Source organism: Vidua chalybeata, chromosome 31, assembly GCF_026979565.1.
Source record: "Vidua chalybeata isolate OUT-0048 chromosome 31, bVidCha1 merged haplotype, whole genome shotgun sequence".
NCBI lineage: Eukaryota > Metazoa > Chordata > Aves > Passeriformes > Viduidae > Vidua > Vidua chalybeata.
The window spans coordinates 1456260-1482290 of NC_071560.1; the positions used below are offsets into that span (position 1 = coordinate 1456260).

General features: G+C 47.6%; 1 protein-coding gene across 1 annotated transcript; it reads right to left on the minus strand.

The window, feature by feature from the left end:
• Window positions 1-13056: 13056 nt before the first annotated feature.
• LOC128801746 (zinc finger protein OZF-like) lies at window positions 13057-22008 on the minus strand. The gene is made up of 4 exons (XM_053967839.1): window positions 21739-22008; window positions 18006-18084; window positions 16823-17819; window positions 13057-14779 (listed from the first exon to the last, which is right to left on the minus strand). The coding sequence occupies exons 1-4, from the start codon at window positions 21820-21822 to the stop codon at window positions 14716-14718; spliced, it is 1224 nt and encodes a 407-aa protein (XP_053823814.1). The 5' UTR covers window positions 21823-22008; the 3' UTR covers window positions 13057-14715.
• Between the last annotated feature and the right edge of the window lie 4023 nt (window positions 22009-26031).

The window sequence follows — 26031 nt, forward strand, 5'->3', positions numbered from 1 at the left end:
CCAACAGATCCAAAGCCCTCCAGGATGCCTGGAGTTTCTAAACTCCTACAGCAGGAGCCTGGGACCAGCTAGATCAAACCCAGACTTTGTCGAGGGTTTATATGTATAGGATTAGAAAGGTGTACTTTAAGCTTTATAGAATGTGTCCCACAGGACTAAGGATAGCAAACCAGATATATTTATATAAATATAGATTTGATTGATTAGAATCATGATTAGGCAAAAAGATCTTAATCGGAATTATTTACTGCACAGTATAGGAGCTGTAACAGCTATTATAATACAGTGCCCCAGGAAGCAATTTTGAAGCAATTGTATTAAAGCAAAGCCAGTTATTAAGTAGAGATATCACCTCCCAGACCAACAACTGTAAGCAAATCCCTTTGGTTCAGCCTGAAGCAGTAACCTTGAGAGGTGTCCCCACTGCAGGGAGGAATCTCCACATCCCCCAAGATGGAAATGTCAGAAGATGCTGCTGTTAAAATTTGGGACGGGGCTTTTCTAGTCTGAAGTGCTGTCATGTCAGTCAGAAGTGCCCAGGCCGTGCCAGCTCAGCAGCTCTGCAGAAGCTCTTAGTAGTGTCACTTGGTTGTTCCTTTCTCTGGGGATTTTTCCAGCTCTGCCACAGATTCAGCTCCCTCCCAGGATGCTGAATATTGGGATGGAGGAGTCAGGCTGGATTCATCATTATTTACCCCAAAAGCAGCAAGACACCCCTCTTTCATTTCCCATTGAGGGTTTGAAAACAGGGACTTGTTGGAGAGGTTTGAGCAACAGACCCCCAGGTAGAATGGGGCTACAGAATGGGGACACAGGAGAGCTTGGAGGATGGAGGAAACCCAGAGATTATGGAGCATTAGGAGGAGGGACCCCTGGGAACTTGTCCTCTGAAACAGAGAGTTGGGGGAGAAGAGACTCCTAGGACTCTCCAAAACCCAGGCACCCATAAATGAGGGACACTGAAGAGGGGGACCCGAAGGACCCCCAGTAGCACAGAAAGGACACCCCTAACCCTAACCCTAACCCTAACCCTAACCCTAACCCTAACCCTAACCCTAACCCTAACCCTAACCCTAAACCAAAGCCCTCCAGGATGCCTAGGGTTTCTAAACTCCTGTGGCAGGAGCCTCCTGCTCCAGCAGGAACTGCCTTTCCTGTGCCATGAGCAGGGCAGGTCCTGCTGAGGAAAAGCCCCAGGCCATCCCCAAAACAGGGAAGGCCTCGGGCACAAGGGCAGAGTGCTGTGCTGGGAGCTGTGCCAGGGAGAGCCTGAGGCACCAAAGGCACCTTGGCAACAGCAGCTGCTTCCAGGGCATGGCCAGAAACCTCCCACCAAGCCAGCCTGGTGGCCACCACTGCACAGCTGCTACTTCAGGGCTCATTTCTAGCAAGGCTCTGCTCCACCCCACAGAGCATGACCTCAGCATTGACTCTGTCACAGCTGTTGGGCCTAAGCCCTGCAAAGCCCAAAGGTCACCTGTGCCACCCTGGCTCTGTCAGCTTCTGGGGCAGGGGAGGGGGAAAACAGACACAAGACTGGGGCAGAGGAAAGGGTAGAAGCAGGCCCAGTGGACAGGGCTGGAATGGTGATGGCTGTGAGGTCACTGCCACTGCAGCAGCCTGGCCAGCCCTCAGCAGACATTCTGGCCAGAAGCATTATAAAGTCACTCATCACATCAGCGAACTCACACAATAAGGAATTCCAGCCTCTAGGAGAGGGTGGCACAAACCTCCTGACCTTGAAGAATTTTGGGATGGTGCATCTACTTCTCTGAAAAAACAATTGCAGTTTTGTGCTACTCTCATAGTAAAATATTTCCTCCTTCAAACAAACCCAACCCCCCCCCATTCAGTTTAAAGATACTGACCCTTGTTCTGTCACTGCAAGATTTGGGAAAAAATAACTTTGTCCACCATGTTTCCATTTTTGCAGACCTTTGAAAGGATCCCAAAATCTCCCAAGATTGGGCTTGGAGGGCTATTCACATAACCAGCAGGTAGAGGCTAATGGCCCTGGGCTCAGGAGAGAGAGTGTGCAGACTGAGGACAGAACAGGAGTAGCCTGAGAGGGATTGAAGGGAGGTTTCATGTGGGAATCCATAAAATCAGAGAGTTTGGGAAAGCTGCAAAAGGCAGGCCTCAGAAACAGCAGAACTGCAATTAGAGCTATGTGGTAGCCATAAGATTTCTCAGCAGAAAAGTTATATGAGATGTAGAAAGTAAGGGCAAATAGAACAATGGTCTATGTATTAACACTTGGCTAGAATAACTCCCTAAGTTACAGAAAAGTATATATAGCAAGATATTAGGAAGTTCTGAGCTTAATAATGGATCTTTCCGCATTGTATTTTAATGCTTACAAACAGGTATTGTTTTCAAAATAAGCAATCATTGTTTTAACCAAAGGTACGTGTGCTTATAGTGGTTGGATAAATCTACTGTCAATATGCTTTTGCTTTGTGTGATTGGTCAAAAAACTTTTGAGTTGTAACACTGAGTTCTTCAGCTGCTGCAGAGTTCGTGAGCTGCTGTCATCTTCCCATTGTCATAACTGTATAATGAGACTGATGCTGGAAAATAAACAGCTCAAGACACATTCCACAGCAGTCCTGTCCCGTTTGTGATTTTGTACATAGACCCTTGGCCGGCCTAAGTAGCCTGAGAGGAATGAAAGGGAGGTTTCAGAGATGGTCGATTGTTGCAGTGTGTCTTCATGGTTAACCCCTGAACCCTGGTTCCTCCCCTCTGAAGGTGTCCTCCCAGGTGTGTCAATCACTCCTCCTTTCCCCACCATGACCCCTGCTGAGCACTGTCTGTCACTCCTGGCATTCCAGAAGTGTGTCGAGTGATTGGCAGATTCAAAAGATGCCTTCCACCCCCGCGGGGGCATTGGGCCATCCAGGTTTCTTTTGTCCCCTGAGACCTCCTCTCCCATACCTGGTTGGTGGACTCCTTATCCCTTCCCCCCTCCCCTCCCCCAGGTAAAAGAGAGGGGAACCACGTGATCCAGGAGTTCTGATGGAGCTGTGACTGGATTCAGAGTTCTGCTTGGAGCTGTGACTGGATGCAGAGGCCTGCGGGACAGAATAAAAGCTCTGGGTTAAAAACCTCCATCAGAATCGACTCCTTTCCTTCACCATAGCCTTAAAGCTTCTCCAGCAGAGGAAATCCTGAGGAAGCGGACCCTCTACAAGAGGAAGCTCCATCCCGCCGCCACCTGAGCTCCGGCATGCCTAAACTTGTCTCCATGCGCCCAGCTGCAACATCCAGCTAGCCAAAAGTGTCTCTGAGGTGAAACACCACAGTGGCCGCTATTTGGTTCAGCCAGCAGGGGCACGACAAGCCAGGGCATGTCCCGTTCTTGATATTGGTAAATCCAATAGTCAGTCTTTTCTTCATAGTGGAAATAAGCCTGAAAAACAAATATTGGCACCAAGGGCAGCTGGGAAGGCCCAGACTGCACACCAGGAGAAAGGAATTTCTCTCCCAGGGCAGGGCTGGTGCAACACATCCCCAGAAGGAGTCTGGAGCAGCCCAAGGCTTTGTGTGGCGAGGCAGAGCCAGGGAGGTGTGGATGCAACAGTTTAGTCAGAGAGAGAGAAGCGAGATAAACTTTCTCAGGAATTGTTCTGGGGAGTTTTGAGAAGGTTGAGAGAAAGAAGTAAAACAATCTTGCAGCTGGTGTTTCGAACAGTTGTTTTTCATAAGATGTTTACTGAAGGATGTCTTCTTAATTAGCCAATGGTGTGATGGGGTGTTGATTAAATGACCAATCAGGTCCACCTGTATTGGAATGGTGTATAAAAGAATGAGTTTCTAATAATAGAATAGGATTTGGATCGGCCTGGTTTTGGAGGGGCTGCATTGTGCTGGCAGAGGCAACAAAGTGGGAGACTCTCTCAAAAAAAAAGAAGCAAAAGCATTGATGTAATGTGCTGGATAACTACAGCAAGTTGTCTCGGGCTCCAGTAGGGGGGTTATGGGCACCGCCATTTTGGGGGGAGTAAACAAAATGATGGCTTCTCTTTCCATCTTCCCTGGAAGAGGTATATCTGATGGAATGGTCACAGCCTCCAGAGGTGGAGAATTTGGGGGAAAAGGCAGGCCAGAGGCAGAATCGGGGGGAGGAAGAGAAGGTGAAGAGCAGGAAAAGAGGTTTCAAGTGTTGTGGCTGTCGCCATCTTGAAAAGGAGGGTCTGGGGTGGTGTAGCCAACGCCACTCCAGACTGGGAACTGGGGAGTGTGTGGGAAAATCAGAGGGGAAGAGAATAAGGGGAGTTTCACAGAAGCTAGAAGGAGGTTTATGGGACAGGTGACTGATGGCAGGAGACCTTGATGCGTTGTATGGTGGTATAGTGTTTCTCAGATGGTAGAAGAAATGGGCACTAATTGAAGCACTATAGTGTCCTTCTTGATTATTAAATCACATATGGTCACATAAACTAAGTCCCAAAAGTTGATATTAAACATAGAGTCTACAGACATGGCTGAGAAAGGTATTGTAAAGCCACTGAATGATCTTTTTCAGATTCCTTTTCGAAAACTCTCTCCTATAGGAGAGAGTTTTATAAACTTCAAACATTTATAACTTTAAACATTTATAAATGTCCTGTTGCTCCTTTGTAAATGTTCCCATGGAACTTATCCTTATTTCTTCTTTATCCATGTCCCCATAAGCTTCCCCCCACTCAGCACTAGGACTGGGGCTTCCCACAAGCTCAGCCTAAAAGCTCTTGGGGCTTGAGACCCCATCTTCTTTATATACGTATGTGACCTACCCCAATGGCGCTTTTCAAAAAATGACTTATGGCGCTGTTGGTCTTGAGCTGTTGTTCTCTGCTGCCTCTGCAGCTTAGCTCGTCTCCTTTATCCTACAGAGTAGTGACTGTCTGGTACTCTGGCAACCATCATATTGTCAGGGCTTTAGGGCCCTTAGTGTTGTAGCACCCTGGGCTCTGGAGTCTTGGACCTCAGGCAACCCCTAATGATCAAAGGAAAAGACAACAACAGGACGGGTCTGGGTTTAACAAAATCCAGGATGCTTTATTGAACCAGGGACCAAGACAAGATTGAGGGTAGAGTCATGGGTTTTATATGCCACGGTAGGGGTGGAGTTTAGGTCGGGGTTCAATAGCGAGAGGAGCAGGGGACTGCAAAGGGGTAGATCAAGGAGGACAACTGTCCTAGATTAGGGCAAATTTGGGAGAAGACCTCCGGAAGGAGCCCCCAGAAAGCAAACCCCCCACAGCCCCTCCCCCACCTGGTTCAGGAAGAATTTCGTCGGAGAGAAGTGGAAAAAAACCCATTTATTTAACAAGCAAAACACTCCCCAATACAAAAAACAACACCAGATGACAAAACTCTTTCACCGTTCTGAAGAGATGACAAATTCAGAAAGTCTCTCTTGGGAGTGGTTGCCCAGCTATCAGTCTCCAGCGCTGGGAATGGCTACTGCAGGTCACAAAATGCAGGCTCTCCGTGTTTCTTGATGTTTCCCAGGTCCCAGCCCAGAGCAGGTTCAGATTATATTCAGGGAAGGGAAAGGGAAGGGGAAAAAAAACAGTCCAGGGTAAAAATTGGACTGCCTAGCTAAACTAACTAATAAGCTGTTTCGGTTTGAAAAGACAGGAGTCTGTGAAGGAAGGCAAGGGCCTCCTGTGAAATGGAAAAGGTAAACCCCTCCCTCTGAATTACCACAATTTCAAAATAAAAAGGCTCTCAGGCAAAGATATGGGAATGGGAATAACAGTTCTTTACTAGGAAAGAAAAACTAGATTAAAAAAAAAAGTATTTAGTATAAAAAAAACTACTGATAGAGTCAGAAACCTGACACCCTGAGGAGTCAGGGTGTTGGTGATAGTCCAGTTAAATGGTGGCTGCTCCTCCTGGAGTGGCAGATGAAATGCGGCTGAAGCGGTGAACCTGTAGAAGGGTGTAGTTTTCTCTGAAGGTCTGGTGAGAGAGTAGATGGGCTTAGTCTTCCTCTGGGAATCTAGTGAAGAGGCTGTGCTGATGTCCCAAAAAATGCTGATTTTATGCAGGTAGGGATGCTTGGCTCCTCCCTCTGGGTGGAGCATCTCACAATGGGATGATGTAACTTTCTCAGTCATGCAGTGAGTCATTCAATGGCCCATTAACAGAAGATATCTCTCCGGAGGGAGACATTTTTCTTGGAAGAGATAAGAAAACTGCCCAACAGAAGATACCTGCCCCATCTCTGACAGATGGCAAAGAGAATATATGCTTATCTTACAAGCCAGGACATAAGAAAAAGAAAAAGAAAAAGCAAAGCAAAAGCAAGCAAGCCAGCAAGCAAGCAAGCAAGCAAGCCAAGCCTCTCCTAGACACAGACCATGGGGGGAGGTGAGCTGGCTGATAATAAGACAAAACAATCCAATCCTTCACTTTTCAGAGTCAGTCCTGAAGGCACTAAACATAATATCAGGCATAAACAGAACACATGATTGGGGATACAAGCACCATAACGTCACCCTAGGGCAACAACCAATGGGAAAAACTAAGGCGGGAACACTGCAGTAGAATTTAAACCAATTAGGGTGCAGGAAAAGGAGAACATTCTGGGGCCATTCCTTATCTGACAAAATGGGAAGGAGTGTCTTTTCCCAGGCTTGCGGGGGCACACCCCACAGGGTGGAGGGGTGGAATCTTCTTTAAGTCATGCCCCTCACCTGATGCTGTCTGTCTAGGTAGAATCCCCACCTCCTGGGGTGGGAGCACTCCACAGTCTCCTGGTTCCATGAGCTGGGCTGTGTCACAATGGACAATGGGTTCACAAGACCTTGCAATGTCCCAGTGGCACCTGTGTCCTACAAGGCCCCACTTTGTCAAAGTAAAGCCTTAAGAGAACATGAAATTCCATGTTCTCTCAAGTGTCCACTGAGTTCCATGAGCCGCACTTTGTCACAATAGAATCTCAGTTCCACAAACATTGGCAATGTCCCAGTGCCTGTGTTCCATGAGGCCTCGTTTCTTCAAAAGGGAGCTTTGGTTCTGTGAGATTACATTGCATCCTATGGTCTCTGATGTACTATAAGGCCCTGCTTTGTCACAGTAGACACTTGATTCCATTGCATCCCAATGGTGTCCTGGGTTCCTTGAGGCTCTGCTGTGTCACAACGACCCCTTGTTTCCAGAAGCTATTTCAAGATCCCAATGGTGTCTGAGTTCCAAGAGGCCCTGCTGTGTCTCAATTGACAATTTTTTCCATGAGATACCACTGCATCACAATGATCTCCAGGTTTCTGTGAGCTGCACTGCTTCACTATGGACACTGGGTTCCAAATGACCTGGCAATGTCCCAGTGGCACCTGGGTTCCATGAGACCTCCTGTGTCACAACTGACCATTGTTTCCTTGAGATTCCATTGTGACACAGTGGCCTCCCAGGTCCCATCAGTCCTTGCTGTGCCACAATGGGGCTTTGTTTCCACTAGACCTGGCAATGACGCATTGGCTCTTGTGTTCCATGAGGTCCCTGCTTGTCACAATGGAGCCTTGTTTCCATGACATTGCATGGAGTCACAATGGTCTCTTAGATTTCGTGAGTTCCTTCTGTGTCACAATGGCGCCTTGATTCCTTGAGATTTCATTGTGTCACAATGGTCTCCTAGGTTCTATTAGGCCCTGCTGTGTCACAATGGACACAGGGTATCAAGAGCCCTGGCGATGTCCCATTGGCACATGGGTTCCACAAGTCCCTGCTGTGTTCAAAAATGAAACTTGGTTCCCTGAAATTCCGTTATGTCACAATGGTGCCCTGGGTTCCATGAGTCCCCCCCCGTGTCACAACTGAAACTTGGTTACATGACTTCCAGTTGTGACTGAATGGTCTAGTGGGTCCAAAGAGGACTCATGTGTCCGAATTGAAACTTCATTCCATTAGATTTCATTCTGTCACAACGGTCACCTGGGTGCCATGAAGCATTGCCGTGCCACAGTGGAGCCTTGGTTCCACAAGCCATATCAATGTCTCAGTGGGCCCTGGATTCATGAAGGCCCTGCTGTGTCACAATGGAGCCTTGGTACCATAAGATTCCATTGTGTCACGATGTTCTTCTGAGTTCCATGAGGTCCTGCAGCTTCAAAATTAAAACTTTGTTCCATGAGATTCTATTGCATCACAATGTCTCCTGGGGTCCATGAGGCCGTGCTCTTTTAACAATTGACAGTTCCCTGAGATACCATTGTGTCAAAATGGTCTCCTTGGTTCCATGAGGCCTCACTGCATCACAATAGAGACTTGGTTCCATGGGACTCCATTGTGTCACAACTGTCTCCAGTGTTCCATGTGGCCCTGTTGTAAAAAAGTGGACAGTTGGTTCCATGTGTTTCAATTGGATCACAATGGTCTCCAGCATTCTATGAGCCTTTGCCGTCAAAGGGTGAACACTGAGTTCCATGAGATTCCACAGTGTTACAATGGTGTCCTGGGTTCCATAAGGCCCCTCTTTGATGCAATTGAGACGTGGTTCCATGAGATTCCACCGCATCACAATGGTTTCCTTGGTAGCATGAGGCCCCACAGTGTCAAAATGGAGACTTTGTTCCCTGTGTTTCCATTTCGTCCCAATGGTCTCCAGTCCTCTATGAGGCCACACTGTGAAACAGTGGACACTTGTTTCCATGAGATTCTATGGTGTTACAATAGTCTCCTGGCATTCATGAGACCCCACTTTGTCACAATCGCTCTTGGCTCGAGTGAACTTTGGCAACGTACCAGTGGCCTCTGGGTTCCACGAGGCTCTGTAGTGTAACTTCACACTTGCTTCCATGAGATTGTATTGGGTCACAATGATCTCCTGCATTTTATGAGGTTGTGCTGGGTTCTCAACTGACACTTAGTTCCGTGGGACTCCATTGCATCACAATGATCTTCAGGTTTCCATGAGCTGTGCCGTGCCATAATGGACACCAGGTTCCAGAAGCTCTGGCAATGTCCCAGTGGCACCTGTGTCCTATGAGGCCTCACCTTGTCAAAGTATCCATAAGATTCCATGTTGTCCCAATGCTCGGCTAAGTTCCACAGGGCTGTGCTACATCACAATGGACACTAAGTTCCACATGCTCAGGCAATATCCAAGTAGCACCTGGCTTCCATCAGGCCCCACTATGTTTACAATTGACACTTCGTTCACCAAGATTCCATTGCATCACAGTGGTCTCTGGGGTTTCATGAGCCTGAAATTTTTCACAATGGACACTTGCTTCCATGAACCGTGCATCTGTCCCAGTGGCCCCTGAGTTCCACAAGACTGTGTTTTGTCACAAAGGAGCCTTGGTTCCATGAGAATCCATTGCCCTACAATGGTCTCACAGGATCCCTGAGGCCTTGCTGTGCAATAATGCCACCTTGATAGGACGAGGCCTGGCAATGTCCCAGTGGCACCTGGGTTCCACAAAGCCCTGCTGTTGTCCATTCATTCCATGGGATTCCATGGCCTCACAATGGTCTCCTGGGATCCACGAGGCCTCCTGGGTCACAACTGACCCTTGGTTCCATGACGTTCCATTGCAACACAGTGGTCTCCTAGGTCCCATGAGGCCTTACTGTGCCACAATGAAGTCTTCTTTCCACTAGACCTGGAAATATTGAAGCGGTCCGTGGGTTCAATGAGGCCCCTTTTTGTCAGAATTGACCCTTGGTTCCATGAAATTCCATTCTGACACAATGGTCTCCTGTGTTCCATTAGGCCTGGCTATGTCATAATGGACACAGAGTTCCACAAGCAGTGGCAATGTCCCAGTGGCACGTGGTTCCCTGAGGCTCTACTGTGTTAAACTGACAGTTTGTCTCATAAGAATCCTTTGTGTCACAATGGTCTCCTCTGTTCCATGAGTCAAAGCATTGTCACTATGGACAGTGGATTAGAAGAACCCTGGCAATGTCCCTCTGGCTCTTGGTTCCATGAGGCCGCGAAGGGCCAAAACTGACACTTGGTTCCATGACGTTCCATTGCTTCACAGTGGTCTCGTGGGTGCCAGGAGCCCGCGCTGTGTCACAATGGAGTCTTGGTGTCTTGAGATTCCATTGCATCACAATGGTCTCTGTGTTCCATTAGGCCTGGCTCTGCCATAAAGGACACTTGGTTCCATGAGCAGTGGCAATGTCCCAGTGGTATTTGGGTTCCATAAGGCCCTGTTGCGTTAAACTGACAGTTTGTTCCATGACATTCCATTGTGTCACAGTGGTCTCATGTGTTCCATAAGGCCCCACTGTGTTGACAATTGACACTTGGTTCAATGACATTTCATTTCCCCACAATGTTCTTCCAGATTCAATGAGGCCTTGCTGTGTCACACTGGCCCCTCACTTTCACGAGCCATGGCACCATCTCAGTGGCATCTGGGTTCCACGACACCATGCCATGTTCACAATTGACCCTTGGTTCCATGAGATTCCATTGCATCGCAATGTTTTCCTGGCTTCCATGAGGCCTGACTGTGTCTCAATTGACCCTTGGTTCCATGAAATTCCATGAGTCACAATAGTCTCCTGGGTTCCTGTCTTGGTTCAAAAGACAAGTATGTGCCAAATAAGGCATGATATCCTGCAATAGGTTCATGCCTTACTTCTTCCAAATTATTTTAACTTTGAAATTACTGGGCTTTCAGGCAAAGATATAGGAAAAGGAATAACAATTCTTTACTAATAGATACATACATAACAAGACAAACAAACAACAACAGCAGCAACAACAACAAAACCAGAATACCAGTAAAAGCCCTCTCTCAGCTGTCAAGCAACTTCCTCACTGGTGCAGTTCCAGTCACAGCTGGCACGGGCACTGGTGGCTCCCGACCGGGCAGGGCAGGGGTAATGATTGCCCTGTGGCTGCAGGGAGGCGGCAGCCTCTCCAATGGCAGTGGCAGCTCTGGCAGCGGTAGAGAGAAAAGGGGCTCCTTTTCCAAACCCACGGGGAGCAGCTGGTCTCAGTGCCACTCCAGAGGCAGCCTGGACTGTAGCAGGAATCTCGGAGTGGCAGCTGGAACAGCGGGGAGCAGATCCCTGGGGGTGGTGAATAAAAGCGTAGCACTAACCCTGAAGCAGTGGCAGAAGCAGAAGCAGAAGCAGAAGCAGAAGCAGAAGCAGAAGCAGAAGCAGAAGCAGAAGCAGAAGCAGAAGCAGAAGCAGAAGCTGCGGGGCGTCCTGGTGGATGCAGGATGTTGGACTAAAGTGTAGCGAAAACCCCTTAAGCAGCGGCAGAAAACAGCAGAGGCTGGGTGGGAGATTTCTCCTTTGCACAGTTCACTGGTGAAGGCTGGTCCTGAGGCTGGGTTGCCATGCAAAGGGAGCAGCCTGGTAGGAGACGGGGTGCTCCCAGCCCTGGGCACCCAAGTCCCACCACACACCAGTCCTGGGCTCCCAAGTGGCAGAGGAGCAGAGAAGCAAGCTGGCAACCCTAGTCACAGTGCCAAAGGAGAAAAAAAACAAGAGGAAAAAAGCAAAAGGCCAAAACTGCAGGGCAACAGCATCTCAAATCAGATGCACTATGCTGCGTGGCTGCTGAGTCAATCACCCTAACCTGAAGGAAGAGCAGCCTCTGGCCCCCAGCCCCCACAGGATCCCCAGCTGCACCTCCACCCATTGTGATATTCCCAGAGCTGGGGAAGGGGAGGTAGTGACCATGCTGAACACAAAACAAAAAAAACCCAAAATGGTTATGGGATATGGACCATCCACAACAGTTCCATGAGACTGTGCTGTGTCACAATAGGCACTGGGTTATACCAGCACTGGCAACATCCCAGTGGCACCTGTGTCCCAGGAGGCCCCACTTTGTCAAAGCAGAGCTTTGGGTCCATGAGATTCCATGTTGTCACAAGGCTCTGCTGAATTCCATGAGGCTGTGCTGTGTCACAATGGACACTGAGTTCCACCTGCCCTGCCAATATCCAAGTGGCACCTGTGTTCCATGAGGCCCTGCTGTATTTGCAGTTGACACTTGGTTCCCCAAGATGTCATTGTGTCACAATGGTCTCCTGCATGCCATGAGGCCCCACTGTGTTGATGCCTTAAAGAACCTAGAAATAAAGCAACACCATTTGGAGATAATATTTGAATAGGAGGTAATATAAAAGCTGGTCTTTATTGGAGACCTTCAGGGGTAGATATGAAAAATGTCCACAAAATGCCCACCCCCCTCATGGGGTGAATACAGTTTTACAAGTTCAGCAGATTAGCATAATTGACAAAAATCACTAATTAGGAGTGCAAGTGGTGATGCAATTCTCCCCGGTCTTCTAAGCCTTCCCCCCCTCCAACAGGACTGTACTTTGCTTATGAAAATTTGTCCTGAAGAGCTGGTTTTCACCTTGGTTTCTAAGGAGAACCAGGATAGGATAGGGGCTTTGAAATGTGTTTTGTCTTTTTGTGTAGGGAAATAATGAAGCTAAGCTACAATAACAGACTACAGAGCTACAAATGTAGCTCTGTAGTCTGTTATTGTAAATGTGTAAAGAATGCAGAGACTATATAAAAGAAAAAAAGGCAGAAATTCTGCATAATTCCCCCTTTTTAGAGACTATGTTGTCTAGTTTACTCCGTATTTAACCACACCATTGTATAATACAGATGTCAACTACACACTTTTTATTCAGGTCCAATTCAGTAACCATGAAGTGAGTGTACTGAAGGTATATTCAAAGTTCAACAAGCCTTTTGAAAGCTACCTGGTGTAAAATTTGAGTTAGCTTTCAAATTCAACCAAATCTTTAATAATTCTTTCACTCTGATCTACATAAGAACTACAGTGTTAATAATTCTGTGGCTAGTAGGAAACTCTGCAAATAACAAGCACAAAAAGAACAGTTTAAACCACATCATCCTGATTTGTGTCAGTCTCTGTTTTCCAGTTGTTTCAGGAGCAGAGATTTCTCTAGATAACATGACAAATCTCTGGAGCTTCTGCAAAGTGGGACTTCAAACAATAAAATCCCTCTAAGTTAATTTTTCCCCTCATATATTAATTCCTCCTGTGAAGAATATATATATAAAATTTTTATATATACATACATACACACACACACACACACACACACACACATATATATATATAAAATATATACAATTTGATATGGCCTGCCATGCCATATTTCATTTAGACTTATGTTGTCTTTTTGTTTTGGTATTGCAATAAATCACATGAGACTTCATTTTCTTCACGGTGAAAAAGCTTATTCTTTATTCAAGTAACTCATTTTTATACAGTTTTACAGACCTTATGTGTGACTTCAATTGGTTAGTAGCTTTCTTGCCAATTACTTTATTGGTTAGTAAGAAATATTTTACTTGTCCATCAAATCTCTCTACTCTTAAATCGTTTACATATTTTCTTCACTGGTTCTCATGGGATAGATTTAATGTTTATGCAGGTGCTAGTTGTTTTTCACCCAGGAATAAATTATTATGTTAATGAACTGTTCACACTAGGATTGCTTTTACATGGGAACTTGCAAAGTGCTAGCTTGACAAGGTCTGCCACTGATCTAACAGAGCAGGCCTGATTTTATGAGGCCTTTTTTTATAATTTTTTCTACTTTACTGCAACACTTTGGTTGTATGTGGATTCTCAGTAAGGCTATGGGTAAGACTTGAACTCATGTCATGGATGTTTCCAACAAATTTTATTAATCTGTGTTTTGAGAGTTCCAGTCATACAAACAGTCTTACCACTTATCTGGGGTGTGTAGGGAATTTATAGATCCCAAACAATTCCCAACATTTGACTAACATTTGACCAACTCCAAAGGAATCCCAAACACTGGAATTATATGATTTAGTAAAATATCCACCACCTCCTTTTGTTGTGTTGGTGTGACAGGGGTAAGCCTCAGACCGTCCACTAAAGGTGTCAACTAACACTAATACATACCTGCATCCTTTTTGGCTGGTAACTCAGTAGGATTTATTTGCCAACAATGTCCAGGAGAATCCCCTGCTTCTGTTATTGCTAACACAACTCTTTTGCTCATGTTTGGGTGGGTTCTAGAGAAGATTTCTCATCTGTTTGTTACAGATTGTACAATATCAGTTATTTCTCTTTCTATTACTGCTTTCTTCAGATGTTTCAAAAGGTTTCTTGTTCCCCTGTGTCTTTTATGCTCTCGCTAAGGTGGGACTACAATCTGTCCCTCTGGTGTAACAGTCCATTCACATTCCTTGATTTCAAACTTTGTGCCAGAAAACTGATGGTTCTTTTGATCAAATTTTGGGGCAAATATTGACAAATTGATTTCCTTCTGTGGCACCACTGTTAAGATGCCTTTTCTTGCTGCTTTTACTATTTTATCAGCAAAAAGATTCTCTAATTCAAGAGTTGCTTCCCCATTTTGATGAATCTTGCAATGTATAAAGGCTGCTTCTCTAGACTTCTAAATACTCTGTAGCAGTGCATCTCTTCAGTGTGTTCAATTCCATGACCTTGAACAGTTGCCAGTCCTCTTTCTTTCCAGATGACTTCACCAACAACATTAAATGCATATTCAGAATTAGTCCATATGTTTACCTTCTTTCCTTCGCTCAGTCCTTGGCCTTTCTTATTCAGTGAACCATCTTAAACTATCTGTTATTCTCCACACTTTGCAAAAGTCCAATAGATCCTTCTTAGAAGAGTGTGGCAAATAGAGTGACTGATGAATCACCCAGTGTTTTCCTAATTAATATTTTAAAGGTTGGAAGAAAGGTCTCAGCTTTCAGCTACAAAGGTGACATCAGCTTTTGGACTCCACCTCTGCCTTCGTCCACCTTGGCTGTATAAGAGCTGGAAAAAGTGATGAAAGAGAAAAAAAAAAAAAACCTTAAGAAACAACCCCAAAAGCAAATTCCCTCTCCACACCATGCCAGGACAGAATAAGTGGCCTAACAAACCTTATGAAACAGGTGGGATCCTATAAAATGTCACAACTTGGTTTCTAAGAGCCCTGATTTTCCTGAAAACACACAAATACACAATTTCACACTACCCAACAAAAAGAGCTGCCTTTATGCTACCTTCTGTGGAGTCCCGGGACCATGGTTCCTCACCCCTAAGGCCACTGCAGGGAAATTCTTAAAAGTCTTCAGCAAGAAAGAATTCCTTGCAAGATGTTTCTGGTCCAGAGGGAGGCTGCCGTGTCCAGTCCCATCTGAGGTGCCAGAAAAACTGATGCCTTAAAGGCCTTAGAAATGAAATAACACCATTTGGAGATAATATTAGTATAGGAGGTAATATAAAGGCTGGTCTTTATTGGAAGTCTCAAAGTGGCAGGTATGGAAGATGTCCACAAAATGCCCACCCCACCATGGGGTAAACACAGTTTTTTAAGTTTAGCAAATTAGCATATTTGACAAAAATCACCAATTAGAAGCACAGGTGGTGAGGCACGACAAAGTTTGTTGGCAAGAGTCACTCTACCTGTGACTGGAGACTTCAGGCACATGAAAGAAACAAAGCAACAACAAAACCAATCAAAATCCAGGCAATCAAACCAGAAATGAACCAAGAACTGTCTGTGTGAGTTTAGGTGCATGTGACAAAAGGACAGTAATGGCAAGGACAAAAGTAATACAGCCCAAAAGCTTAACAGCACTCAACAGGACTTAACTTATACCTTAACCTTAACTTATACCTTAAACGTAACAATTAGCAAAGGAACAGCACTTAACAGTATTTAACCTCAGTTATGACTTAACAATTTACAGAGGGATAGTATTTAATTTAGCATATAACTTATATTAAACCTGGAATTATGGTAAGGCTCTTCACAAAGCACTGACTCAGAAAACTAACCTGTCCAACTTCAAGTTAGACAGATTTTGAGAAGAAATCAGGAGAAGAGAGAGAGGGAGAGACAGGAGCAAGAGAGAGAGAGAGGAGAGAACTATTCACAGCCATGGCCTTGGACCTAGTGCCATCTCAGCTGCTGTGGGATGTGTCAGTGTCACACCCGTGTGACACATGGCCTATACCTGCTCTGGTCCCTCTCACAAGTGGGATTTTTGGGGTGCCAGGGGCTTGGCAGCCACTTTGGTGGGGCTGGAGCAGAGGCTGCAGTGGCTGGGGGTGAGGCAGCAACCACCCCACCTATGCAGAACTTGCTCTGCCCCCCCAGTTCACACTGGAGATGTTTGGGGCCATTCATCATTTCTCTGCTCTCCAACACCGAGGCAATGGACTCTGGCTACAGCTCAGAGCTTGTGCCCATGGCAACCACCCCTGGCAATGGGGCTCCATGGAGCTGCTCTCAGGAACCCCCTAAGAATTGGAGAGTACCCCAAAACCACTTCCAAAATGTGGGATGACCCAAGATCCCTTCAGGAACGTGGAATACCCCAGGGTTCCTCCTTCTTTCATCACCCCCAACCTTTGGCTGTCTCATTCCAGACCGTGCCCCACCCTCCTATCTCCATACAAACCCACCCCATTCCTCCTGGATATCAGGAGCCCCTTCCCAAGACCTACTTCCCCCAATCCATCCTTCCCAATCCCCTTCCAACCCCATCCCACCCTGAGGAGCTGTGGAATGGAATAGTTTTGGGCTGGGATTGAGCCATTTTGGGATAGGATTGAATAGTTTTAAGTGAGATTGAGTGGTTTTGAGATGATAGATCTATCCTTCTTGGCTTTTCAAACATAAAATGATGGAGAAAATTCTTCCAAATACCCCAGAGCCATCAAATCCTCTAGAATATCTCCCAAACACCAAATTCCCCTACCAGTAAATAGAGGGTAAATGGCAGTAAAATGGTGAGGTTTTAGGTGATGAAGTTGGAGCATCAGACAAAGCTCTTCCTGCAGTTGGGGCACTTGTGGAGCTTCCCTTACCATTGCCTCTGTTGGTGCTGGGCCAAGTGAGACCTCCTGGAGAAGCTCTTCCCACATTCCTCACATAGGTAGGGCCGTTCCTCAGTGTGGATTCTCCGGTGGTGGTTCAGGTTGGAGCGATCGCTGAAGCTCTTCCCACATTCCTCACACCTGTAGGGCCGTTGCCTAGTGTGAATGCGCATGTGGACTGTCAGATGGGACCTCTGGTTGAAGCTCTTCTCACATTCCCAGCACCTGTAGCTGTCATATACCCTGGTTTCCACACACTGGTGGTTGTGAATCTTCCTGAAGCTCTTCCCACATTTCTCACACTTGCTGGGCTGTTCCCTGGTGTCAGTGCAATGGTGGACATTCAAGTGGGAACGCTGGCTGAAGCTCTTCCCACAATCGGGACATTTGTAGGGCTTCTCCCCAGTGTGGATCCTCTTGTGGCGGATCAGGTTGGATCTCCGGCTGAAGTTCTTCCCACATTCCTCACACCCATAGGGCCGTTCCCCAGTGCAGTTTATCTCATGCCTGATCAGTTTGGATGTCTCTCTGAAGCTCTTCCCACATTCAGAGTGTTTGCAAAGCCTTTCATCATCGTGGATCATCTCGTGACGGGCCAGGTTGTTGCTACGGCTGAAGCTCTTCCCACATTCCCCACACTCATAGGGCCTCTCCCCAGTGTGGATCCTCTGGTGGCGGATCAGGTTGGAGCTGTGGCTGAAGCTCCTCCCACATTCCCCACACTTGTAGGACTTCTCCCTGCTTTGATGGTGCTCAGGGACCACCAGGTCCAAGCTCTGGCTGAAGCTATGTCCACCTTCCTTGCATAGGGTGAGTCTTTCTTCCTCCGAGCACCCTGGGCTGGGTTTGGAGCCCCTTCTCATGTGGGATCTCTGGGGCTTTTCCTCCCCGTTGGATTCCTGCGCTGTGGAGCTGCTCAAAATGGCCTCTTCCACAAGGTCCTGCCATGGGGATTTGTCCTCCCTGGTCTCCATCCTGTGCTCCTTGTCTGTGGGAGGAAGGACAAGGAGAGGATGGGATTTGCCTCTGTGCCACAGGGAAGGGGCAAGAGATACTCCCAATGTGTCCCTGGCAGGACAGCATCAGTAGCAGGGTTGTCCTGCAGCCGGGTGCTGTGCTGGGCTGGGAGATGGAGCAGGAGAGAGGGGAAAAGGGGCAGTGACTTCCTCCTTACCTGCCAGGGGGTTCAAGGGCATCTTCCTCTTCTTTGCAGCCTCCTTCTCCATCTGGCCAAGCTTTGGGAATGAGAAAACCTGATTTTGGGGGTAAACAAGGTGTGAGTGCCTTGGGTTGGGTGTTCCTCCTGCCCAAGTCCATCTCTAGAAGTCACCAGGTGTCTGGTGTCCATAAAACCTCTAATAATCAAGAGTGAATCCCAAAAAAGCCTCTCCCTTTCTAATTTCCTCACTTTGAGGTTCTGAGGTCCCCCTTCTCGGGGCTGCTGGAGGTTTCCCTCACACTGGGGTTCTGCTTTGGGATGCCTGGGGGGTTTTGCGGGTCACACAAGTCCCTTCTCTCTTGATTTTGCTTTGGCTCCCAGGGGTCCCAGGCTCCTCCCACTCCAGGCACTTGGGACTCACCACTCTCCTGGCACCCCTTTCATCTCCTGGACCCTGCTCATCTCCAGGCTCCCCCACTCCTCCAGGCTGCCAGGGGATGGCAAACTATGGATACCAAAAACCTCCGGCCTTACAAATATTGAAACAACTCCATGCAGAGTCCTTGGAGCTCCTGAGGATTGGCAGAAGCCTTCCTCAAGATGCCCTGCCTTGGGTCTTTTTGGTATGGCAAAACAAGCTCCTGAAGGTTGCTTGATTTGTGCTAAGACCAAGGTTTGAAAGACAGGTGTTGGCCAAGGAAGGCTGGAACCTCCCTTGGAATGGAGAATATGACCCCCTTCCCTCATAATTATTATAATTTTGAAATTAAGGGATGGAAAAGGGATTTCCTTTACAAACCCCCCAGGGCAGCCGGTCCCAGTGCCCCCTCTGAAGAGTGACAGGAACTATAGCCAGAACCTCAGGAGCAGCAAGCTGGAATAGCAGGGCAGGCTCACCAGGGCAGCAAGAGAGAGGCAGCAGAAACTCCAGGGTCCTGCCCGAAGCTGTGAGGTGTCCGGGTGTCGGGTTACAATCTGTCAAGAAGCTCTGAAGCAGCAGCAGAGAACAGTGGGGCTGGACAGGGAATCGCTCCCCGCGATTTCTCACCAGCAATGGCTGGTCCTTGGGTCCAAACTTGTGCAGAGAAGGCAGCCCCCAGCAGGGAACGGGGTGTTCCCACTCCTGGTACAGCACACACCAGCTCTGGGCTCCCAAGCAGCAGAGAAGCAGAGAAACAAGCCAGCAAGCCCAGTCATAGTGCCAAAGGAAAAGAAACAAAAAGAAACAGAGAGAACCCACAGAAGCAGCAGGATCCCTGCTGCTGTCAGAGACACCAGTGGTGTGGCCACTCCAACAGCTGGCCTGGAAGGAAAGGGGCTGCCCCACATCCTGCCCCCAACTCTCTCTGGAAACCCCAGCCTGGCTCCCACTCATTGCAATACACCCAGAGCAGCAACCACCCTGGACACAAAACAAAACAATGAACCCAAAAAAACTGTATGAGATAAAAAACCATCCCCAAGACACCAAGTTAAAAAGAAACTTGCAAGAGGAGGGAGGCTATGGGCTGTATGTCCCTTCCAAAAATGCCAGGTGGATTTTACTGGAATGCTCCAAGTGGGAAGGCTTAAATATCTTCTGGTAATAGCATGTCAGCTAAGAAGGTGCCCAGAAGCATTTCCAACTCCTTCAGCAACTACAGGATCAGTCATTAAAGTATTTTTGGAACAAATAATTTGAAGATATGGGATTATGGGAGCAATAGACTCAGACAGAGGAACATATTTTACAGGAAAAATTCTTCAAGGGATTATGGCAGCTTTAGGAATACAATGGAACCTCCATAACCCCCGGCACCACAGAGCAGGTAGAAAAAAAAAAAAAAAGAGTGAAGAAATAAAGAAACACCTTTTGAAGCTAGAAATAGAAATCAAGATGCCATGGGCACGGCTTTTGCCACTGGATTTGGCAAGAAAAAGAGCCAGACCCAGGGCAGATATTCAATTATCTCCCATGGAATTGATGTCTGGAATTCCTTACCCTGGTAAGGAATTCCAGACATGAATTCCTTACCCTAGGTAATTCTCCACCTAGTGCAGATGGAGAGAAGGGATATAAAAGCAGTCTGCGGCCAGAATCCTGTCTCCTGTGAAATCTCTCCCACAGGAAGCTGGGCTGGCACGGAGCCTGCCTTGGCACTTTGCTGTTCCCAACATCCAAGCAAGACATCGGGTCCTGCCTAAGGAGTGCAAAGCAGCACCACTGGTGGCCAAGTGGCATGGCCCGTGCCAAGTGGCCCTGAGGCCAGAAACAGCCGCCAGCACAGCTGAACATAGGGGGACCCCTCAGCCTCGGCTCCAGGGCTCTGAAGCCCCGGAGATTTGCACTTCCCGCCTGCAGCAGGAGGATGGGAGGCCCCCACTGAGCCTGCACTGAAGGCAGCGCAGCAGCAGCCAGGGTTCCACAGCGGGGCAAGGCCCTGGGCCTGCCCACACATCCTCTGCTCAAATCCTCCGCCTGAGCACCCTCCTTTGGCATCTCCAGCTACCGGGGCCAATCCTTGTCGTCATTGTTTTCTTTATGTTAAGTTGTTTCTGTGCCTTCAGTCAGAATAGGTGCTGGGGAAGACAACGTGAGAATTTGACAAAATAATTAGATTACACTATTAGAATATCTTCCTTAATATTTTACATTGTCGCTTAGGGTTGGGCCAGAGGTGGGAGAATCAATTTGCAGCCTTAGGAGAAGAAGTAGCAAAAGTTTTTAACCTTAGCAATTGTTGGGGCAGGAGGATCTCAAGAGTGGCCATGGGTGGCCAGCCAAGTCAAACCTAAATGGTGGGTCAGCAGTCTGAGTGAGGTCCATAATGGAACGGGATTTTGGGATGAGGAAGGAAGTTCAGGGCAGCTTCACTGTTCTGAAAGAGGTATTTATTGCCTAAAAAGGACAGAGGGTGTAGATGCATGAAAAAGCATTTGTGAATAAACCTTACCTTTGGGTTTAGACTGTTGGACCCCCAACTGCCTTCCCTATGATTGTTGCAAATATTGAGGCAGATGAGAAATGGAATATTTCAACATCAGATGGTATTACATTATCTATTAGCATAAAAAAAGAGATGTTTATGGAAAATTAAACGACTCAAGGACAGAGAATTATGTCATTGGGTCAAAGAAAACCCAGGAAGAAAAGATAAAATCAATGGTAATTAGGGTTTGTAAAGACAATTACTAAGAAAATAAAAGAGGAGGGATTGAAAGAAATAAGATGAATGTGTCTTTACAAACAGACCGTGTGAATCTGCCTGGGGATAAGGCCATGAACTCAGAGATAGGGAGGTAACACAAGAAGCTATTACTTCTAGAGAATGTTACTGATCAACACAGATGGTTGCTCAGCCAAGACCGTGTTAAATTCCTGAACCTAGAGCAAGAGAACAAAGAATTAGTCAAATAATTAACAGGTTTGTCTTTCTTTTATATAATGAAAGGGAGGTGCATACTGGGGGGGGGGGGGGGGGGAAGTGGCATAGAGCAGGCGATTCGGGAAGTCTGTACCTTCTGATTACCTCAGCCGTGGGAAAAAGGAAGAGGGTGATGCAGAAGGGACCTTAAGATAAAAGAGAGGCTGCATCCTCCAACCATTTGAGAGACTCCACGGGAAATGCCCCATGGCCTCTCCCTTTATTCGAATAAAGTCACAGGACTCCTCTGTCTCCTTATTGGACATAAACCTCTGACATCGTGGATTAATTTCAAACACACACACACACACACACATCCCCACACACATCCCCAACCTCATCACCTCCCTCGTCCTGCGCTGCCCCACGCGAACACAGAGGCCTGCCGTGGAGAACGGAGAGCGGCGGCAGCTCTCGACGCGTCCCATCACGTCCCACGGCGCCGCCTGTCCCGGCAGCCCCCGCACCGCCCTCAGCAGCCGCCGCTGCTCTGGTGGGTCAGGGAGTCGGGGCGGGGGGGATCTCGCCGGTACTGGGATCACCGGAAAGGCCCCGGGATCCGCGGGGCTCCTCCGGCAGCCCTCTGAGCCGTGGCGTCGCCCGCAGGTCCCGGACCCCCGTGCCGAACAGAGGAAATGGTTAGGGAACAGCACTCCCTTCCTCCCCCTCCGCGGGAATGGAAGCGGCCGAGCCCGGAGACCGCTCCTCCCACCCCCCATTCCCCGGCGCCTCCCAGTAACCATCCAAAGCGTCCTAGTCCATCCCAGTGCTCCCACTGGGAGCACTGTGTCAGTGACTACGAACTTGTGTGATCTTAGAGCCACAAATGCCACCTCTGAGTTGATACCAAGAGCCTGGGGAAATTACTTCTTTTTCCCATGGAAAACCGCCTGTCTTTGCGGACACTCACACAGGTCCTCAGGGACGTCCTGCCCTCAAAATTTCCAAACTTTCCTGGATTTCTCGAAAACTAGAGAGGTCAGAAACACGGAACCCGTGTGATCTTAGAGGCCCAAATACCACCTCCGAGCTGATACCCAGAGCCTGGGGACATGACTTCTGTTTCCCATGGAAAATGGCCCCTCATTGCAGCCACTCGCACTGGGCAACCGGGGTATCCTGACCACAAAATTTTAGAACTTTGCAGGATTTCACCAAAACTATAGATGTCAGAGACTAGGAACCTGTGTTATGGTAGAGACACAAATGCCACCTACGAGCTGATTGAGAGAGCCTGGGGAAATGTCTTCTTTTTCCCATAGAAAATGGCTTCTCTTCTCAGCCACTCACACTGGCCCATAGTGGCATACTGACCTCAAAATTTGCAAACTTTTCAGGATATCTCCAAAACTAAATCTTACAGGACTGAGGAAAAAGCATTCCCCTACAGACCCAAATGCGACCTCTAAGATGATACCCAGAGCCTGGGGTAATGACTTCTTTTTCCCATGGAAAATGGCCTCTCTTTGCGGCCATTCGCAGTGGCCCACGGTGGACTCCAGACCTCCAAATTTCAAACTTTGTAGGATTTCTTGAAAACTAAAGCCTGCAGAATGGAGGACCAATCATTCCTTTACAGCCCTAAATGCCACCTAAGCAGATACCCAAAGCCTTGGAAAATAACTTCTTTTTCCCATGAAAAATGGCCTCTCTTTGCAGCCACTCGCACTGGCCTACACTGGCATCCTGACCTCAACATTTCCAAACTTTGAAGGTTTTCTCCAAAACTAAATCTTAAAGAACAGAGACCCAAACATTCCCTTACAGCCCCACGTACCACCTCTAAATAGGTACCCAGTGCCTAGGGACATGACTTCTTTTTCCCATGGAAAATGGCCTCTCTTTGTGGCAATTCACACTGGCCCACACTGGGATCCTGACCTCCAAATTTCAAACTTTGCATGATTTCTCCAAAAGTACAGATGTCAGACACTAGGAACCTGTGTGATCTTCGAGCCCCAAACCCCAGCTCTAAGTAGATACAGAGGGCCTGGGGAAATGTCTTCTTTTTCCCATGGAAAATGGGCTCTCTTGGAGGCCACTTGCTCTGGCCCACGCTGGCATCCTGACCTCCAAATTTCAAACTTTTTAGTATTTCTCCACAACTACAGATGTCAGACACTAGGAAACTGTGTGATCTTAAGGCACAAACGCCACCTCTAAGTAGATCCCTGGAGCTTGGGGAAATGACTTCTTTTTCCCATGGAAAATATCCTCTCTTTGTGACAACTCTCACAGGCCCGCACTGGCAACCTGACCTCAACATTTCCAAACTTTGCAGGATTTCTCCAAAACTACAGATGTCAGACAACAGGAAGCTGTATAACCTTAAAGCCACAAATCCCAGCTCTAGAGTAGAACCCCCGAGCCTGGGGAAATGACTTTTTTTTTACCAGGGAAAATGGCCTCTCTTGCAGCCATTCGCACTGGCCCATAGTGGCATCCTCACCTGAACATTTCCAAACTTTGCAGGATTTCTCCAAGACTAGAGAAGTCAGACACTAGGAACCTGTGTGATCTTAGAGCCCCAAACCCCAGGTCTAAGTAGATACCCAGAGCCTGGGGAAATGACTTCTTTTTCCCATGGAAAATGGGTCTCATTGCGGCAAATCGCACTGGCCCACACTGGCATCCTGAATTCCAAATGTGCAAACTTTGCAGGATTTCTCCAAAACTACAGATGTCAGCAAGTAGGAACTGGTGTGATCTTACAGCCCCAAATCCCAGCTCGAAGTAGATCCCCAGAGCCTGGGGAAATGTCTTCTTTTTCCCATGGAAAATGGCCTCTCTTTGCGTCCACTCCCACTGGCCTACAGTGGAATGCTGACCTCAACATTTCCCAACTTTGCAGGATTTCTCTAAAACTGCAGATGTCAGCAACTGGGAACCTGTTTGACCTTAAAGCCGCAAACCCCAGCTCTAAGTAGATCCCCAGAGCCTGGGGAAATGTCTTCTTTTTCCCATGGAAAATGGCCTCTCTTTGCGGCCACTCCCACTGGCCCACTGTGGAATGCTGACCTCAACATTCCCCAACTTGAGAGGATTTCTCCAAAACTACAGATGTCAGCCACAAAGAACCTATGTGATCTTAGAGCCCCAAACCCCAGCTCTAAGGAGATCCCCAGAGCCTGGGGACATGTCTTCTTTTTCCCATGGAAAATGGCCTCTCTTTGTGTCCACTCCCACTGGCCTACAGTGGAATGCTGACCTCAACATTTCCCAACTTTGCAGGATTTCTCCAAAACTGCAGATGTCAGCAACTGGGAACCTGTGTGACCTTAAAGCCGCAAACCCCAGCTCTAAGTAGATCCCCAGAGCCTGGGGAAATGTCTTCTTTTTCCCATGGAAAATGGCCTCTCTTTGTGACAACTCTCACAGGCCTGCACTGGCAACCTGACCTCAACATTTCCAAACTTTGCAGGATTTCTCCAAAACCACAGATGTCAGACAACAGGAAGCTGTATAACCTTAAAGCCACAAATCCCAGCTCTAGAGTAGAACCCCCGAGCCTGGGGAAATGACTTTATTTTTCCCAGGGAAAATGGCCTCTCTTGCAGCCATTCGCACTGGCCCATAGTGGCATCCTCACCTGAACATTTCCAAACTTTGCAGGATTTCTCCAAGACTAGAGAAGTCAAGACACTAGGAACCTGTGTGATCTTAGAGCCCCAAACCCCAGGTCTAAGTAGATACCCAGAGCCTGGGGAAATATCTTCTTTTTCCCATGGAAAATGGGCTCTCATTACGGCAAATCGCACTGGCCCACACTGGCATCCTGAATTCCAAATTTGCAAACTTTGCAGGAATTCTCCAAAAGTACAGATGTCAGCAAGTAGGAACTGGTGTGATCTTAGAGCCCCAAACACCAGCTCGAAGTAGATCCCCAGAGCCTGGGGAAATGTCTTCTTTTTCCCATGGAAAATGGCCTCTCTTTGCGTCCACTCCCACTGGCCTACAGTGGAATGCTGACCTCAACATTTCCCAACTTTGCAGGATTTCTCCAAAACTGCAGATGTCAGCAACTGGGAACCTATGTGACCTTAAAGCCGCAAACCCCAGCTCTAAGTAGATCCCCAGAGCCTGGGGAAATGTCTTCTTTTTCCCATGGAAAATGGCCTCTCTTTGCGGCCACTCCCACTGGCCCACTGTGGAATGCTGACCTCAACATTCCCCAACTTGAGAGGATTTCTCCAAAACTACAGATGTCAGCCACAAAGAACCTGTGTGATCTTAGAGCCCCAAACACCAGCTCTAAGTAGATCCCCAGAGCCTGGGGACATGACTTCTTTTTCCCACAGAAAATGGCCAATTTTCCTGCCACTCGCACTGTCCCACTGTGGCATCCTGACCTCGAAATTTGCAAACTTTGCAGGATTTCAATAAAACTACAGATGTCAGACACTAGGAACCTGTCTGGCCTTAAAGCCCCAAACCCCAGCTTGAAGTAGATCCCCAGAGCCTGGGGACATGTCTTCTTTTTCCCATGGAAAATGGCCTCTCTTTGCGGCCACTCCCACTGGCCCACTGTGGAATGCTGACCTCAGCATTCTCCAACTTGAGAGGATTTCTCCAAAAGTACAGATGTCAGCCACAAAGAACCTATGTGATCTTAGAGCCCCAACCCCAACTCTAAGTAG

Coding starts and splice junctions, on each gene's coding strand:
- LOC128801746 (XM_053967839.1), bottom strand. CDS start 21,822: ATGGGACGCGTCGAGAGCTGCCGCCGCTCTCCGTTCTCCACGGCAGGC. Junction 17,820..18,005: donor GCCCTTGAACCCCCTGGCAG/GTAAGGAGGAAG, acceptor TTCCTCCCACAG/ACAAGGAGCACAGGATGGAG. Junction 14,780..16,822: donor CAGCACCAACAGAGGCAATG/GTAAGGGAAGCT, acceptor CACTTTTTCCAG/CTCTTATACAGCCAAGGTGG.